A 16,805-nucleotide genomic window follows, 5' to 3' on the forward strand; every position below is an offset into this window, starting at 1 on the left:
GCGAACACCATAATAAATAGGTGGAAAAGCTCCCTGTCCTGGGAGGAAGCCTTTCCTGCCTCAGGGCAAAAGCTCATTACACCACTGAGTCCATTTGCACTTTGGGCTTTTGGGATCACTGGGGCCTTGGGTTTCCAAAGGCCTGGTCAGATTTGAGCTACAGCCTGTGCACACTCTATTGCCCGTGTTCAGTGCCATTACCTCAACGAGGAGATTTAAAGCTACAGAACCCGTAGCATATTCAGGCCCCATTTCATCACAAACAAACTGAAATGTTTCTGTACCACTGCTGCAGTCTGTGAGCATCACTGCAAAGAGCTCATTTAAAAATGGAAAAATCAGAACTCCCCTGATCATGGTTTTGAAAGGCACGTTGCAGAAATGCCTTTTTCTCCTTTAACAGGAATTTGCCATTCATTCTTCCTCACAGTCACATAATGCCACACAGTCTCACTGCAAGCAGTTTCTCCATCTTCAGCTTTCATGTGGACGTGTCAAAGAAAAGAACACAATTTAGGTCAGTGTAATTAGCAATGTGCACGTAAAATGGTGGACACTGCAAATGGGTCCACTCCAAGAGATCTTGTTTGGAGGTCAAATTGGTAATTACGTAAGATTCCCCCAAAACAAGCCACAGATACAGCCTGACCAGCTCAGCTACTTTGGAACAGCCAAATTTGTGTCTTGAATGGTAAAAATGATGGTAAAAATCAGCCTCAACCGCAGAGGTTTGGTGAAGCCAAACTACTTCCACCTACCCATTTCCCGCCCGCCCCCCCCCCATTTATGGCCCTCCTTTGCCCAAGGGACAGAGCTCGGACACTCCCAGCCCCCTCCGGCATATCCCACCGAGCAGCTTGGCTGGAAGCGACCCCGGGAGGAGACACGGGATAAGCAACACCCGTACGGAGGGCCGGAGCCCCGCCCGGGGTGATGAGCCCCGGCCTTAGTGCTGCCACAGGCGGGAAGGGGCAGGCCCCTCGCCCGGGCGGCAAGGCCAGACCGGCGGTAGGAGGGACTTCCGGTTGGAGTGGCGGAGGAGCTGTCTGTCATTGGGCGCCCTGGCGGAAAGCCCGCCTCTCCCCCGGCAGCGCTTCAGGCGCATGCGCAGTCTCTGGTTACTTCCGGCGGTGGCCATGGTGACGACAGTAGCCAGGTAGGGCCCCGTCTCCCCTCTCCGAGGCCTCCCGCTCCTTCCGCTCCTCCCAGCCCCGGCCGCCTCGGTGCCTTTCCGGCAGGGAGGCAGCCCCTTTCTGCCGGTGGCTCTCTCAGGGTCCCGCTCAGTAGCGAGCGGGGCTGCTGGCAGCCAGCTGTCACCCTGCGGCGCCCCTGCGGCCTGCCCGCCTCCGCCCGCCCGCCCGCCGGGGATCTCCCCGGGGAAACCCGCCGGGAGGTGCTGAGGGACGGCGGGTGCGGTCTTCCGAGAGGTGGAAGTCCGGCAAACGTATGAGATAGGGCGAACGTGGCTCTGATCTGTGTGCAGGGAAATCCTGGGCTCTCAAGTACATAGTTCAACACTGTACAGCTATTAAATACATATCTCTATATAAATCAGGGTGGGGAGAGACCCTAAGCCAACTCTTATTTTCTGACTGTGTTTTAGGTGATTATTGATTTGGTAAATGTCTGCAAAATACTTTTTCTGGCACAGCAAATATTTTAATTTTCTAGCTATACCACTTTGATTTATCTTTGTTTGTGTCACAGACACACCAATAAAGGATTTTCGAGTGGGAGGTTTGGAGATGAAGTTGTAACGGAATAAAAGTGGCAGGAAGATTTAAGATGGTTTCTCAAGTCCAGTCTGGTTTTTGGGTGCTAGAAACATTCGCCCCTCCCTGTACCATGGGGCGAGGTGGTTGCTTTGCATAACAATTATCTAAAAACATAAGCAGGATGGCTTTGAATGAAATAGAGCAGATGGTTTTCCTTGATATTGCTTAGCTTGTTCAAATTGCACTAGAAAAAGTTAATTCAAAATATTACAACTGGTACTTGCCCACCCCTCAGCAAACCTCAAACACTTGTTCATTGTCAACTACTTAGAATGGGGCCTACCAGCTACTGGGGCATAGCAGTTCTGTGTCACGCTTCATAACACCAGATGCCATAATTTCTTTTGAGAATTCCAGTTGGATTATTGTATTCCTTCTCCTGAACCCCTTCTCTGTTTTCTGTTTGAAATGGTTGTATTGTAGCGAGGAGCTCTGTCCCTGCATTCCTTCTTAAGATTTTTACTGGTTTTTGATGACCTCAGTGTATTCTTTACATTATTTACTGCTCATAAAGTTTGGAATGAAAGCTGATTATGTAAGTATGTAAGTGCACACTGGCCTTTCAGTAATTCAGTTGTTTGAATTAATGTAATCACTGTTTTTTCTCATTGGGTTTTGAATGAGTTTTTTGAAGTTTAACTTACAATTTATGGGGATGTTTGCATCAGAGAAATTGCCAGCAAATTTCCCACTGGCTTATATTAAATCACGGATTTAACAGACAATGCTATATGACTTTTTTTTTTCTTTTTCTGGCTTAGATGTCTATAAATTTGATTTCTTTCCAAAGCAGTTTGGTCAATAAAACTGTTTAGCTGATATAAAATGCAAGTAATGATCATTTTTCTCCTTGTCAAACATCGCTTATAAGGGATTTAGTGAATTTGGTCTGCTGGAGGCAATGCCCATTTCCCCAGTAGATACCGGGTTTTGATACAGTGTGTGATGAGAAACTCACCTGTCTGTTCTGTTGTGCTCAAAGTTCTCAAGAATCCAAAGAGAAGAAATTAAAAGCATGTTTTCTTTTAATAAGCACGATACCCATTTTAGAGCGTGCTGTATAAAATCAGCATATGCCCCAAAACTAATTACAGTAACAGAGAATTGCAGCTGCCTTCACTCCCCGCCCCCCATCTAGATTGTGTATAGACTGGTATTGGTCTTTATGGATGCTCTGGATTCAATACTAGAGATTATTTGCTTAGTACTAGAAATAATCAGAGAGGCATCGTAAATTTTGTGTCATTTTGAATTCACCTCTATCTTTTTAATCGGGGTGTTAAATTACCCCCACATTTCGTAGGTCACAGACCGTATTCCTGAGGTTTGTTTTTAGAGGCAGTTCTTGGCTGTGCTAGCATTGGACAGAGCGCATTTGCTTGGACTGCTGCCATTGCCAAATTTAAGTCAGGTCTGTCCTGTTAAAAGACCAGAGGGAGACACGATCTCACAGAGTCACTGGCAAGTCAGTTCTTTTCAAAGGTAGGATATTGTGCTTTCTTCAGACTAAAGTTGGTAGCTAATCAAGCTTAAAGCTGCTGTGCTTCTGGACAAGGGCTTTCTTAGAAAAAAATGATTTTTTTCCTTCCTTTTATGCCCCCACCTTTTAAATGACACCTTTTGATTTCTGAAAATAGCCTCCCAGTTGCTGCCATTTGTCATGTAGAGGACAATGTGATTCTAGGTGGCTGAAGCTAAGAGAGAATAGGTGTTGTTCAGGGAAACTGTCATGTTTTTAGTTTCTTTTAGGAGTTGATCTCATCTTTGCTGCTTTTAGTGCACTCTTGACCTTATTAACGAAGATCCTTGTTCCTTCGGAAATCATTGTCCTGGCTTTCGGGGGATAACATCCAGGTTTTATTTTAAGGTTAAAGGTTTTTAAAAAAATGTATTTATGTGATTTATTTTATGGTAAGTCTTTCAAAAAGCTTCCAATCACCTGTATTTGCTTACATTATCAGTGTTCTTATTTCTGCTGTCTAATAACCTCCATGTTCCAATTCTGCCTTTTGGGATGGAGAACTGAGAATTACAGGACTTTATTTGAACCAATTATGAGCAGTGGCTTCTCTTCTGCTGATAACCTGGTGTCGTAAACATTATCTGTTAAGAACGAATAACATTTTTTTTAGCATGAATACCCAAATTTTTGAACAAAGGTGATAGTGGGGTCTCAGACCTTTGAGCAGGAGGTCTGAGGATATCCAGTTCATCTTGAACTAGGTGTGGAAATGTTTTCCCTGCCCTCCCCCATGTTTCTAATGTGACATGCCATTATCTGCCCCGAGATGTCTTTAGCTACTTCAGAGTGTTACCCATCTTAAGTTGGGGTTTATGTTTTTTATCTTCTCTTCCCAGCCTTTGTCAACATTTTTGTTGATGTGAATCAAGTTGTCTTTTTTTTTTTTTTTTCCTATGATCTATTTTATTCTCCTTCAGATTGAAGCAATTTTTTCCTCTGGCTTTTGCAGCAAATAACCCGAATACTGAACAGAATATAACTTGTCCTTCAAGTTGCAGCAATTCTTTCCTTTGGTCTTTCCACCAAATAACCCTGAAAGCTGAACAGAACTGCCACCCTGTTGTGTCAGTAGCCTGGCACTGAGGTCTGTAAGATGGATATTGTTGAACATACTGCAGAGTGGCTTGAGCTGATTTCCATGTTCTCTTGTTCCACTGATATTTATTTTATCAATGATTTTTTTCAGCGTGTTCAATATGACAAGCTAAAATAAGGAGTCGTGGGTTTGTGATATAAGCTAGTCTATGAAATCAAAGAAAAACTTATTGCTGTATGTCCAAAGTGCGACAGGAATTCTTTCTTCTTTCCAAAATGATTTAGTTCAACAAGGTTCTCTTTCTCAACCCTGACTGAACTGAGGTTTTCTTTGTCAGGGGCTCTTTTTAAAGGGCCATTTGAGTACCTTCCTTGGAAGAAGGTACTGCAACTGTATGCCCTAATGAAAAAGGATCTACATCTCTGATCAGAGTCCTTCTCTCTCTTGCTCCCCTCCCTCCTTCATCCAGTCTCTTTCTTCCCCATTCTGTATTTCCCCTCCCTGTATATCAGAGGGAGTTAACTTGTTGATTCACACTAGCCTGGAAGCTGCAAAAGTGGGTTGTTGCTGCCGAGTGGGTTCATGGCTTGCTGCAGCCTTAAGGCAGGGATTGGTTAATTTGCCCAGTTCCTGTATATAATATGGGTGGAGGGAGAAAGTAAAATAATAAAAAGCTAAGATTTTTCAAATGAAAAAGGATTTAAGGCAGACCTTATTTGTTTAGAAAGTAGAAGAATAAGTGATAGGATTAAGCAATAAGTTAAGCAGGGATAACTAGTTCATATTGATGAGCAATGGATGCTACGTGACCAAAACACAGTTAACTTTCAGCTGGTTGGTTTGGGTCTCTTTTCCACCAGCCCCTGTGGCAGAGACTTCAGTCCTTGCAAAGTCAACCTTTATTTTTGCCAAAGAACGTTAAAGAACTGTGCTGTAATCAAACATGGGACTCCCTCGGATCTCCTAGGGGGGTTTAGTTAGAAAAAGTGTCAGAAAAGCCCCATCATCTTCCCAGTTACCTTTTCATCTGCATTTTACTGAAATCAGAAGCAAGGCTGGTCAGGGCCAGATCTTTAAAATGCTTCACCTTCAACATGGGCTCAAAAAGGAAGTGCCACTCCACCTGTCAGCTCCCACTTTGGAAATAACGAAAGGTCCTAAATGGGAGCCGAAGATTTTTGATTCCAAAGTGTCCTGTAAGCCATGCTGCTCAATGTCCGCACAGCACCTGTTGCCCCTGCCCACATCTTGTTTTCTGAATCTCAAGAGACCCTTGAGAGAAAAAAAAAAGAAAAAGAAAAAGAAAAAAGGACAAATCAAGAGGGCAGCTGCTTTAAATGACTAGCTGAACACAAACCAGTAAGGAGAACCTCCTGCTTCACCCTAAAAAAGGCCAGTGTCACAGAAATTATTTCAGGGGTGATATACACCTCTTGTGTTAAATCCACTCTACCAGTCGTCTGCTGTAAATCAGTACAAAATACTTGCTCTTTATGCGCACTCAGCACAAAGGTGGAAGAATAAGACGCTGGTCTGAGCAGGTGGGTGCTGTGCTCATGCACTGCTTTGCAACAGAATGAGTTTAATCCTCCTTTTGGATTTCTGATTTCCCACTTTGGGCATACTCCCTATGTCCGGGGGAGCTTGCTACCTGGATGCCCAGCTGCATTATACACAGTGTATTACACAATGAAGTACTTTGTAGATACTTGAGTTAGCTCAGGAATGAGAAGTTCCACAGTACCTTGAGAAGAGCTATGTACTAGCGTGATCGTTTTATTTTCGACCTTGTCAAGCTTATCTAGAGCTAGCTCAGCTATCTTTATGTGTTTTTTTTTTTTTTTATTGTGTTCTAGTTATACCTCCAGAAATACTTTTTTTATACAGTTCACTACTGATTCAGCAAACTAGTCTGTTCACTGACCAGCTACTTGAGGAATTCTGTCCAAGCCCCTAATGGAAATCTGGAAGAGCCTGACATCAGCTCTGTTGCACGGCATGTAGAGCCTCTGTCATCCCCTCAGCTCCGTACAAGCTCAGTCCTACTTAATGACACTGAATTCTGGCTTAGCATTATTAATTACCTCTTGTTTCCCGCTTCTCATGCTGTCCTTTTGTTTGAAGCAGCGTATGAGTTGCATGCCCAGACCTTTCCAGTATCTTCCTGGTAAAGACTTATCTTGCAGGTCAAACTGCAAGAGTTCAAACTCTTATCTGAACAACAGGGAATATATACTAATATTTGGGTTTGACTTTACGTGCGACCCAAAAGTTGTATAGATTCCAGGAAGGGATTGTAACTGACTTTACTGTGACAGCAAGCATAAAAGCTTGGGGGTATATACACTGGGAAAATTAGTGACCTTTTTTACAGGAGAAGTATCGCTTACTCTTTGGCCATGTAGTAAGCTGTAACATAAACTACTCTCTTGAAGGCAGTGGCTTAGCAAGGAGATTAGGGCTATGCATTGGTATCAGAATCCAGTTCCAGGGTGAGCTAGGTCTTGTAGATACCTTTAGCTTGGGTTTCATTCACAGGTTTAATTTCAGTATATTAGAACACAGGTTCATGCTGTTAAACTGCACAATTAATGTTGGCATAAAAGTAAAGAGCATGAATGTAGGCTTTAGCCCACTAGATTGGACATGTGGTTCGTTTAAATCAGATAACTCGTCTCTACTAACAGGTGGTGAAAGACACCGGAGATGGAAGCACAGATTTCAGTGCATAAAGCAAATAATGTGCTCAGAGAAAAAACTTACTCTGAGCCTCCAGAAGACAGCCTGGCTTATATCCATCTGGGATAATACACAGTAACTGGTCTCTGGCATGTAGATACCATGGTACTGGCTGTTCTAGAGAAATCTAAGAGGTTTTGTTACAAACAGGAGAATGCAGAGACATATCCCAGCTCTGAGGAGCTTTCACTCTAAATACACTTCGTACAAGAGAGAGAATCTAGAGCAAAATGTGGGAACAGGATCTCTGAACCCAAGTTGGTTACATGACTGCTGACAAGATCCACTACCAAGTGTCCTGCTGGGATGTCCAGATTAGCATTTAAATGCTTAAAATGTGATACTGATGTGATACTTTGAAAGTCTAAATGAAGGGATGAGCAAATCTGTTGAAGATGGGATTGGTTTATTGGTGGTCTAAGGCAGGGTTAAGAAAAAGGATTTTCCTAGTTTTCAAGCCCCCACTAATCTTCTTCATGATGAAATGGCCTGTTTCCTTTCATCTTGTGGCTCTAGGAAGACTGTTCAGAAAGGAAAACTCATGGATCTCACAAGCACAGTCATCATCCCGCTGCTTTTTGGCAGCTTGGGGATCTTTGCCATTTTTCGACTACTGCAGTGGATGCGGATGCGAGCTTACCTTCAGGAAGCAGTGGTCGTGATCACAGGGGCTACCTCTGGCCTGGGAAAAGGTATGTACCAAAAGAAGGGCCCCAAAAGCAGGACAAGGAGAGGGTTGTGGAAGGGGCACCTATTGGAATAAAGCAGTAATGAGCAGAAAATTCCTATTGCTCTGAAGTTTGAGAGACATAGCTTGCACAGCCCTACTATAGCCAGCACAAATTTTGATGCAAGAAAATCTCAAAATTTGTTGAGGAAAATTTTAATCATGTTTTATAAAATGGAGCTCATCAAAGCAAGGAACAAATTATGCTGTTCTTGTGCTGTCAGGGGTCTTTTCTCTAAATCCTGAAAAAGCCAGGAAGTCAAATTATTTCTCTAAAACTTCCCAGAACTGGTGTTCTACATTCATGTCTGTTGTATTTCCAGATACCCTGCCATACTTTCCCCTCCTTTTCCCTGCCCTCACCCCCAAGATAAGGTACCTTTTCTCTTTTCATACAAATTCATCCATTCTAAATTCAAACTCTTCACAACATTAACACCAGTGAGTATTTTTCCCTAAATAAAAACACCTGTTTTTTTTTTTCCCCCAAATAAAATTTATTCTTTGCGTGAGTGGATATGTTCTCTAATTCTGCTTTCTATAATTGCTTTAAAAGCTTCTTAAGAGAAGACAAGGTGCTCTCTGCTATCAAGGCCTTTCATTAGGATGAGTACATTTATAGAACTAATAGAGCTTATATCGATGCTGTCTTTGCATGTGAGTTTGTCCTTAAGGACAGGGGTGTTCAGTACCTTAATGGCCAAAGGAGATGAAGTGGTCCTCCCTGCCTGTCACAACCAAAGAGTTGGAGTGGTAAAAGAATTTGTATTTCACATCAAGAAGAGATAGAATTAGTATTTCAGGAGAGACTGTCATTTCAGCTGTCATAGGCTGGGCGGATGAAGCGCTGTGTGTTGTTGGGTATAGATTGCCACCATTGTACAGTGAAGTTTCCTCCTTTACTGACTCATTGGCAAAATCTTACACTATTTCCCTCACTCCCTGTTATTAATATACTAGACCACCTCTAATGACTATGTGTTCTTAAACACCCTTCGTTACCATCCACTGTCATCTCTTGCACATATAAGCAATTTGTCTCATCAGATCACAGAGGGGTAGGGTAGAAGAACATGCCATTGCCTCAGCAGCTGGTAGCACTGAAAGGAGGACAGTAGTATGGCATCCCTTCTTCAGCCTTTTCCTGATGAAGAGGGTCACCTTGATGAAGCCACTAGCTCCAAGGCTTCCAAAACCTTTGGAGGTGTTCATTAAAACCGAAACTCCTAAGACCAGACCCCCCTGCATTAGATGGCATACACAAGGGAACCGCACTCCCTCTTAAGAGGGGCATATAGTGAAAAATTAAGAGGCACGGTCAAGTTTGACCAGCTGATGGGGTAGGATACAATAACTGCATAACCAGCACAGTAACTGTGAGCACACCAGCTGCCTCACCGCTGTCACGTGTCTGTCAGTCACGGGAAAGTGGCATCTTGCTGTGACTTCACTGTAAATCAGCCTATCACTCAGGTCTAATAAAGCCACCTTAGACCCTCACCAGCTAAAAGAAGTTTTAGCCTATCACCGGGTTGATGTGGATCTGCTGTTTGTCTCCATCATTCAAATACCTACTTTTCTCTCTTCCTTGTTTCCCCTAAAGAATGTGCAAAAGCGTTCCATGCAGCTGGCTCCAAGCTGGTGCTCTGTGGCAGAGACAGCGAGAAACTCAAAGACCTGGTGCAGCAGCTTTCTAGCATGACCAATCACCGAAAGAACGTAAGTGTGGGAGAAGGAGAGGCTTATTGTCTCGTGTGGCTGGGACTTCTGTTCACGTTATTACAGATTATTACAGAAATTACAGAATTGCTTCTGGGTTGAGCAACAGGAAAAATGCAACTCTGTGGTTAGGGATACAAATTGCTATAGGAGTACACTGAGCTGACATGTCATACCTTGTAAAAACCCTACAAAAATAAGCCAGCTGAAAGACTCCTTACCTTGTAATAGAAGTGAAAGCATCTGAGAGTGCAGAGTTCCCAGACCCCTTTGCATCTGTATGGCATATAGTGAATCTGGAAAAATTACTTTCCTTGTATTGTATTTTATTTTTAATGTCTAATTCTGCTGAGAGTGGCTATTGCTGGCTTCTGAAGAAGACACATTGTTTAGGTTTTTTACTATTTCAGATGCATCTTCTTTAATAAGACAATGGTAAACTTTAGTACTAGAGGAAGATCTCACTTGCCCCTTTCCTTGGCTTTGGTGTAAGGAACAGGCTACAGGAGCAGAAAAAGATGAGAGCACAACCGGGCTTCTGTCATGTATTCCTACCAAATGGAACTGCTGCACTCTAATCACACAAGGTTTGGATGACCCTGCTTCTGTGCTTCCAGGGCTAGGAAATCCCACCATAAGTGTGAACGTACAGCACATTCAGCACAGCCTGAACTGGTCTTTTGCCAACTTTTGTTTATTCACAGGCACACAAACCTCACACTGTGGTATTTGACCTCTCGGACACTAAAACTGTCCTAAATGCTGCTGAAGAGATCCTGAAGTACTTGGGTCATGTGGACATACTGATCAACAATGCAGGCATCAGTTTCCGAGGCACAATTGTGGACACAGGACTGGATGTGGACAAGAAAGTGATGGAAACAAATTACTTTGGTCCTATAGCTCTCACCAAAGGTATGCATGATCTGGATTACAGGGGGACAATGGATTTGGCTGATACCTTCTGCAGGCCAACACAACTACGCACAGCTTAACTTCCGTTTGTAATAGTATTTGGTACAGTACAGTGTAAGAGGGGAGCAAAGTTTTGTTTTATGGGCAGGCCTGAAGTTGATGCTTGGGCATGACTGTGTGGGAAGTACCTGGTTAGAGATACCACCTGGTTTAAAACACCTCCTGACTGTCAGAAACTTATGAAGAGGGATACGGTTAGGCTGTCTGCTCTGATCAAGACCTAGAGAACGCAGTATGGGTTCTAGGTGAAGCTGTAGCTTTCCTAGGAAGTTTTGGTTACAAGAAACTTCAGCCTGGAGCGAGTACTGGTGGCAGAAAGGAGCAAGTCCTGCTGACCATGCCTGTGGGATATCATAGCAACTATAACAGCCTTTGTGCAGTCTCCCTGGCACAAGGAATCTCCTGAAAGGTGAACAAACCAGTGAGACTGCAACTTCAGTTAGAGGCATCCTAAGCACTATCCCTTGCCCAACCCCTGCACTGAATGAGGATCTTGTAATTCACTTAGGCATCTTTGAATGCTGTGAAAGCATTGATTCTTGACAGCAGTAATGGCAGGACTGTTATTCTGAATGGGTCTTTTCTGTCTTTTGCTAGCACTTCTCCCCTCCATGATCAAGAGGAGACAAGGCCACATTGTGGCCATCAGCAGTGTTCAAGGCAAAATAAGCATTCCTTTCAGATCTGCATGTAAGTACCTCCACAGAAGATGGGGAAGACATATTTGGGGCACTAGACTGAATGAATACTTGGCTGCTGCTGCCACATTTAGCTCTCTGTAGAGCTGGCTGCATGCAGGGAAGGCAGAGCTGTGCATCATTTGTAATGTGGTCACAAATCACTGACAGCTGTTGAGGAAGGCACTCAAAACCAAAATCTTAGCCCTGTCTTAAGGTTGTTAAGGGATAGGGAAGGAGTATATGTTTTCAGTGTCTTGGAATTCCTATCTTAACACTTGAGAGACCCTATAAACTTTCTGATTAATTCCATAATTTTACTGCATCTCATCCTTGCTGTTTGCCTGGGTAATCTCTTATGAGAAAGCAGGAACTTTTTGTTTTAATAATTTGTGAAGTGCCACAGTACAACCAATGCCAAAATAAAAGCCTAAACAGTTATCCTGACCCAGCAATCTCTTCATGCTAAATCAGTTATGACAAGAAAAAATATTGGTGAGATTACTGGAAAAAGCCTTATAAAAGATGGAGGAACTAAAAAGAGACCATTTGGCATACAAGCATCTGTAAATCACTGAAAATAAACATAAAAGTGGAAGAGTACAGTGAGGATGGCATAAGAGTAGTAGGACATGATGTAGAGTGAAGGAGAGCCTGGAACATCTGGGCAGTCTGGTCTTGCAGATGATGAGGGTACGATTGCACCAAGAAGTGTGTTCCGAAGAGCTTTTGGGCTGCTTGCACTGACCAGAGCCGCGTGGGCCCAGCAGCATAGAGCTCAGCTCTTGCCTAGGTCCTCAGACAGGGTATGCAGCCTGTGCCAAGCTCTGTGCTGCCGGTGGCAATCCTGCAGCCATGTTGAGGTGACGGCAGTCACGGTGGTAGTGACCAAGTATACATGGACAGGGAGCGAGCAAAAGGAGTCACTCAGCCATTTAACAGGGGGAAGTCCTGCCCTAGGCCACACTTCTCTACTCCTGTCTGCTTGTGTGATCAGGTTTTGACTTGTGTGCAGCCAAGGTCTGAACCTGCTCTACAAGTCTGTAGCGCTCAGTGCAAGTAGGCCAGCGGGCGATCGACAGCAAATGTCAGCTCTGCCCTCCTGTACTGGCATTGCATTCCCCCAGCCCGTCCTATCGAATGCGTCCCAAGCCAGGATTCATGTCTTCTTTATTGCAAGTGGGAGGCAGCTTAGGTTCACTCTGTAGTGCTCGAGCATGGCTCTGATATTAAGCTCAGGATCCTAGCCAGTTTCCAACTTGAGTATTTACATATTGCATTCCTAAATTGCCTCTTACTCCCACTACCTGTTGCTGCCATTCACTAAAATAAACCCAAACCTAGAAATTGGAGAACAGCTGCTGGGTTCTTGCTGAGAAGTGGCTGCATTGCAGTGAAAAACCCATTCAGGGGAGCGAATCTTCCTTCAACCCTGCTGCTTCTCCTTAGTGCATAGTCCTTTTCCTCTTTTTCAGATGCTGCCTCTAAGCATGCTACCCAGGCCTTCTTTGATTGTCTACGAGCAGAGGTAGACCAGTACGACATTGATGTGACGGTTGTAAGCCCTGGATACATTCAGACAAACCTCTCTCTCAATGCTGTAACAGCAGACGGATCTCGCTATGGAGGTGAGATATGATTTTCTGCCCTATATCTAGAGCATGTCCACCTCACTGAGTTACTCCAAAGTGTGCTTGCAACACATGGCCTCTGGTGGGGACACAGTATCAAAAGACAACTTTGGATGCAGGGTAGGAACAGTAACCCCCAAAATTTAGCCTTCCTAGACAGCAATTACTGACTTCTAGCCCAACCATGAATTATACCTGCCTGTGCTCCTCCTGTACACAACTGGTGTAAAAAAACCATACAAGCAGCCATGTACCGTTAGAACGGAACATTCCTAGAAAGGGTACCTAAGCGTGGGCTTACCTGCTGGCGTTGGTGTTTACTCGGCTTTCCTTTGGCAGTTATGGACAAGAACACCGCCGAAGGACAGACAGCCGCAGAGGTCGCTCAGGTGGTTCTCAATGCGGTGGGACAGAAGAAGAAGGAAGTACTTGTAGCTGGCCTAACACCCTCCCTGGCTGTCTACCTGCGAAACCTCTTCCCCAGGCTGTTCTTCACCTTAATGGCAACTAGAGCAAAAAAGGAGAAAAAAGCAAAGGACTCTTAGAGCTCAGCTCATTCGAGCAGTAACTGTAGGGAGAGACTAACCCCCTGCAGTTTGGCTGGTACATCAGTGGAGCTGCTCCTGCAGGAAAAACCTTTCTCAAAATGCTGCAATTCACTATTGCATGGAGAGTGGGAAGCAGTTTCCCCCACATCGGGGCAGGCCCACTTGCTGGAAGACAGCACCTAAACCTCACCTGAAGAAGGGTGCTTGGACAGAGGGGGGGAGCTGAGGCTGCATGGGAGGGGAACTCAAGGGAACACACTTTGCAGCAGGGGAGGCCCCACGTGCTGGAAGACAGCACCTTACCTCACCTCACTCCAGGCATGCTCAGCTTTATTGGCCTGCCAGAAATAAAACCCACCTGGTTTGCCTTCGCACAAGCAGATCTTAGCTTTGCCCACCCCATGGCCCCTGTGAAATACAGTCCTCAGTTGGGAGCTCTCGTGATGGGTGTCTCCTTCCCACTCCTTTCAATCTGATCTAGAACATATTGCTTGAAGTGGGAAACTTCACAGAGCCTCTGCTCATTAACATGCCAAATCACCTGATATGTTAATATAAAGTTAAGTCCAGTGTCACTTTTAAAGAAGTAACTGATGTAAAATCTAAGTTTTATTTGGCAATTATTTTATCTGTCTGAATCATGCCTTACTGATGTACAGGGACATTTAACTCTGTATTACCGGACAGTAGAGCATTAACCCCAGCACAAGTTAATGCAGGGGAAGCACTGAACAGATAGAAAATGGCACAGCAAGGTATGCTGTTGCGTGTAAATACTGTGCAGCTGATAGCAGCACACCTGGTCCACCTGCAGGCCTAGAGCACAGAGTAGGTGCGATTCCGTAGATGCCAAGCAAGCAGAGGAGAATCTGAGCACATAGGGTGGACAGCATAGGAGACAGACCCTTAGTTCTCATCTGTTTTAAAGCAATCGTGGATGCTAATTGGGATCATGTCCAGTGGGGGAACGATACCTGCCTGTTCACCTATCGCAGCCTGAGGGAGTGCCATATTCCATGCTTCACCCCTTCTCCTCATTGTGAGGGATACCAGCACCACTATGCAAAAGTAGTGGCTGCATAGAAATAGTTCAGTAAGGACAGATATAATCTTTTTTAACTTGCAATTGAAATAAAGCCTACTAATAGGAACCAAGAGCCAGACCCCTGCTGCCACCTCCATGCACTTATCAGCATTTTCCATGTGTACTGCCTTGTATGTCCTGCCTGTGAGTGCACATCTGATGCCAAATAAATTACATTGCTATGAAATTAATCCTTTGTTCTACTTCAGCTCCTCAAAGCAGGTAACATTAAAGAATGGGAAAGCAGGAGGGGTTTGTTTTTCTTTTCTTACATTCCTGCAAGGTACTGTTGTACCAGTAGTAGTTGCAGAACAACATACTTTATCTCAGCCCTCTTTACATCATCTGCCAGCTTACAGCAGACATAGTTTGGATCCACACAGAGGATTAGTCACACTCAAACTCTGATAGAGGTCTGCAGGCTCAGCAGGACCTTCTCCTTCACAAGGCCTTTTCCTGACCACTACAGATTTATAAATGATCTCTGAGAATCCATCTCAGATGATGACCAGGCCACGTTTAACGATCACAGTGCTGCTGCTCAGTTAGGACATCCTCTACCATTTTCACTGTGGTTGAGGTTGTAAATTTGTTACATAAAGGCCTAGGGTTGAAATTACAAGTTGAAGCTTTCAGGTGTATGTATCTTTTTTTCCTGTTAAGATAGGAAAGCAAGGCATTACCTTCTCTCCCTCGCCACAAGGGGAGTTTTTGTAAGCGTTAGCTGTGCTTTTCCTTTCGTGCTTTGCATGTTCAGGCCCTCCATTTCTTGGCAAAATACAGTACTCCTGCCAGTCTCGTCCAGCTGCTCTGTCTTCTAGTGTTTCAGGTCATGGCCACCCAGGAAGGACTGAGGGGCCACTTTGCATTTCTGTGTTATCATCCCAGAAGCTGAGGGGTGTAACACATCAGGCCTGAGGAAAAAAATTGCATGTGGGGAGTTACTGTAGTTTCTGTTTGAACTACAGCTCCAAGTCAGCAGTTACTGAGCATGTGCACATTCCCCTTTGAAACTAAATTCCCTGTCTGATGAGAGGAACATAGTGCACTCCCATTTCAGAGCATCTCCACAACGGTCAAGATGGACAGCAAAGCATGCGGGGCTTTTGAGAGGGAGTCTTGTCCCCAGCCACTGTAACCCACAGTTGCCAGCACAGGGGGAGGCAGATACAGCAAACATTTCATGCAACGCACCGAAACACACGACCTTCAAGACCCATCTCATTCTCCCAGGTCACCTTGTGTAGATACAGCACTGACTTACTAATAGCCAGGACGTCACCAAGCATTTTAGCTAGATTATCCCTAACATTTCTTGGAAAACAAGCCCCCCTGCCCCCCCTGTCCACCCATCTATGTCCTCTCCAGCTCAATGGAGTGAAGGGTGTGTTTTTAAAACAGACCTACCGGTTGTGACAGCTAAGCTGACTTTCCACCTTTTCTCCTGCAATAAGAGATGACAGGAAACTTGCTCATCTTTTAACTCCAGAGTCTCTGATGCAAGCCACGCATTTAGGGAGCCTACCAAGGGTTAGTCCTTCTGCCAGTGATCATTCCAGGCAAGGGAAAGCTTAAGACAAAAAAAGGCCAGGACCACAGAGGTTTGGTGATGAAAAAGAACTAACAGCCCTGACAATTATTATGCATTGCTTAAAAAAGAGCAGGAATGTCTTCTGTGTGGCTAGCACGAGGATATTTCCGGGCCTTCTGCAGCAATCAAGTACATATTAGCTATGGCAGACCTGCCACTAGTTTAAAATTCATCCAGCAGACAGGACTTAAGAAACAAACAATGTCAGGGCTCGAAAGGCAGCCTGCCCAGCAGTCTTGGACTAACCACAGCAGGATGAAGTAGTTGCATTTCTTCCCCTCCTCTCTGCCAAGGCAACTGTACATTGTTGCTATAAATAGAGACGCTCTGGATCCCAGCTTCTTTTAACCTTGGAGGGAGACAACTCAGCCACTGTACCAGCAAAAGAGGCAAAGGGTTGTTGCCACCTAGAAACGTTTTGATGCCACAGGAGTTTCCTCCAGCCTGTGCGCTTGGTAAAAGTACTTGCTGAGAACACCCGGCAAACCCCGTTTGCCCGGCACGCACACGACTGGCATGCACACCCCGCTAACACAAAAGCTGCATCAGCAGAAAAGGACAAGTTGGAACTGTGGTCAGAAAAGCCTGCTGCAGTCTGGAGGAGAGGAGGAGTTCTCGGTGCCCACTGTTGCAATTTGGAAAGATAAAGATAGAACTACTGAATTTGGTTTCTGACCTCATGAGACTCCCTTCCAAGGTCAGTGCTTCAGCTATGGAGGTCAGACTGCAACTACCACTGAAGCAAGCGGTACACCTGCGCGCAGGCAGTTTTTTTATTGCA

At 44.7% G+C, this 16,805-nt stretch overlaps 1 protein-coding gene across 3 annotated transcripts; it reads left to right on the forward strand.

The window, feature by feature from the left end:
* The first annotated feature begins 1,146 nt into the window (after positions 1-1,146).
* DHRS7B (dehydrogenase/reductase 7B) lies at positions 1,147-13,562 on the forward strand. 3 transcript variants are annotated; one of them, XM_082490299.1, is made up of 7 exons: positions 1,147-1,156; positions 7,589-7,764; positions 9,403-9,518; positions 10,223-10,433; positions 11,091-11,183; positions 12,646-12,798; positions 13,141-13,562. In XM_082490299.1, the coding sequence occupies exons 2-7, from the start codon at positions 7,614-7,616 to the stop codon at positions 13,344-13,346; spliced, it is 930 nt and encodes a 309-aa protein (XP_082346425.1). In that variant the 5' UTR covers positions 1,147-1,156; positions 7,589-7,613; the 3' UTR covers positions 13,347-13,562. The 3 variants fall into 3 exon arrangements, with proteins under 3 accessions (XP_082346425.1, XP_082346426.1, XP_082346424.1); XM_082490300.1 differs by lacking the exon at positions 1,147-1,156 and adding an exon at positions 3,230-3,257; XM_082490298.1 differs by lacking the exon at positions 1,147-1,156 and having other exon boundaries at positions 7,525-7,764.
* Positions 13,563-16,805: the final 3,243 nt, after the last annotated feature.

This window comes from Vanellus vanellus (assembly GCF_965231255.1).
Source record: "Vanellus vanellus genome assembly, chromosome: 14".
Classification (NCBI taxonomy): Eukaryota; Metazoa; Chordata; class Aves; order Charadriiformes; family Charadriidae; genus Vanellus; species Vanellus vanellus.

Excerpts from the sequence above, each read along its gene's own strand:
- DHRS7B (XM_082490298.1), top strand. The coding sequence starts at position 7,557 with ATGGCCTGTTTCCTTTCATCTTGTGGCTCTAGGAAGACTGTTCAGAAA. Across the intron at positions 10,434-11,090 it reads TCCTATAGCTCTCACCAAAG|CACTTCTCCCCTCCATGATC; the intron begins GTATGCATGATC and ends GTCTTTTGCTAG. Across the intron at positions 11,184-12,645 it reads CATTCCTTTCAGATCTGCAT|ATGCTGCCTCTAAGCATGCT; the intron begins GTAAGTACCTCC and ends CCTCTTTTTCAG.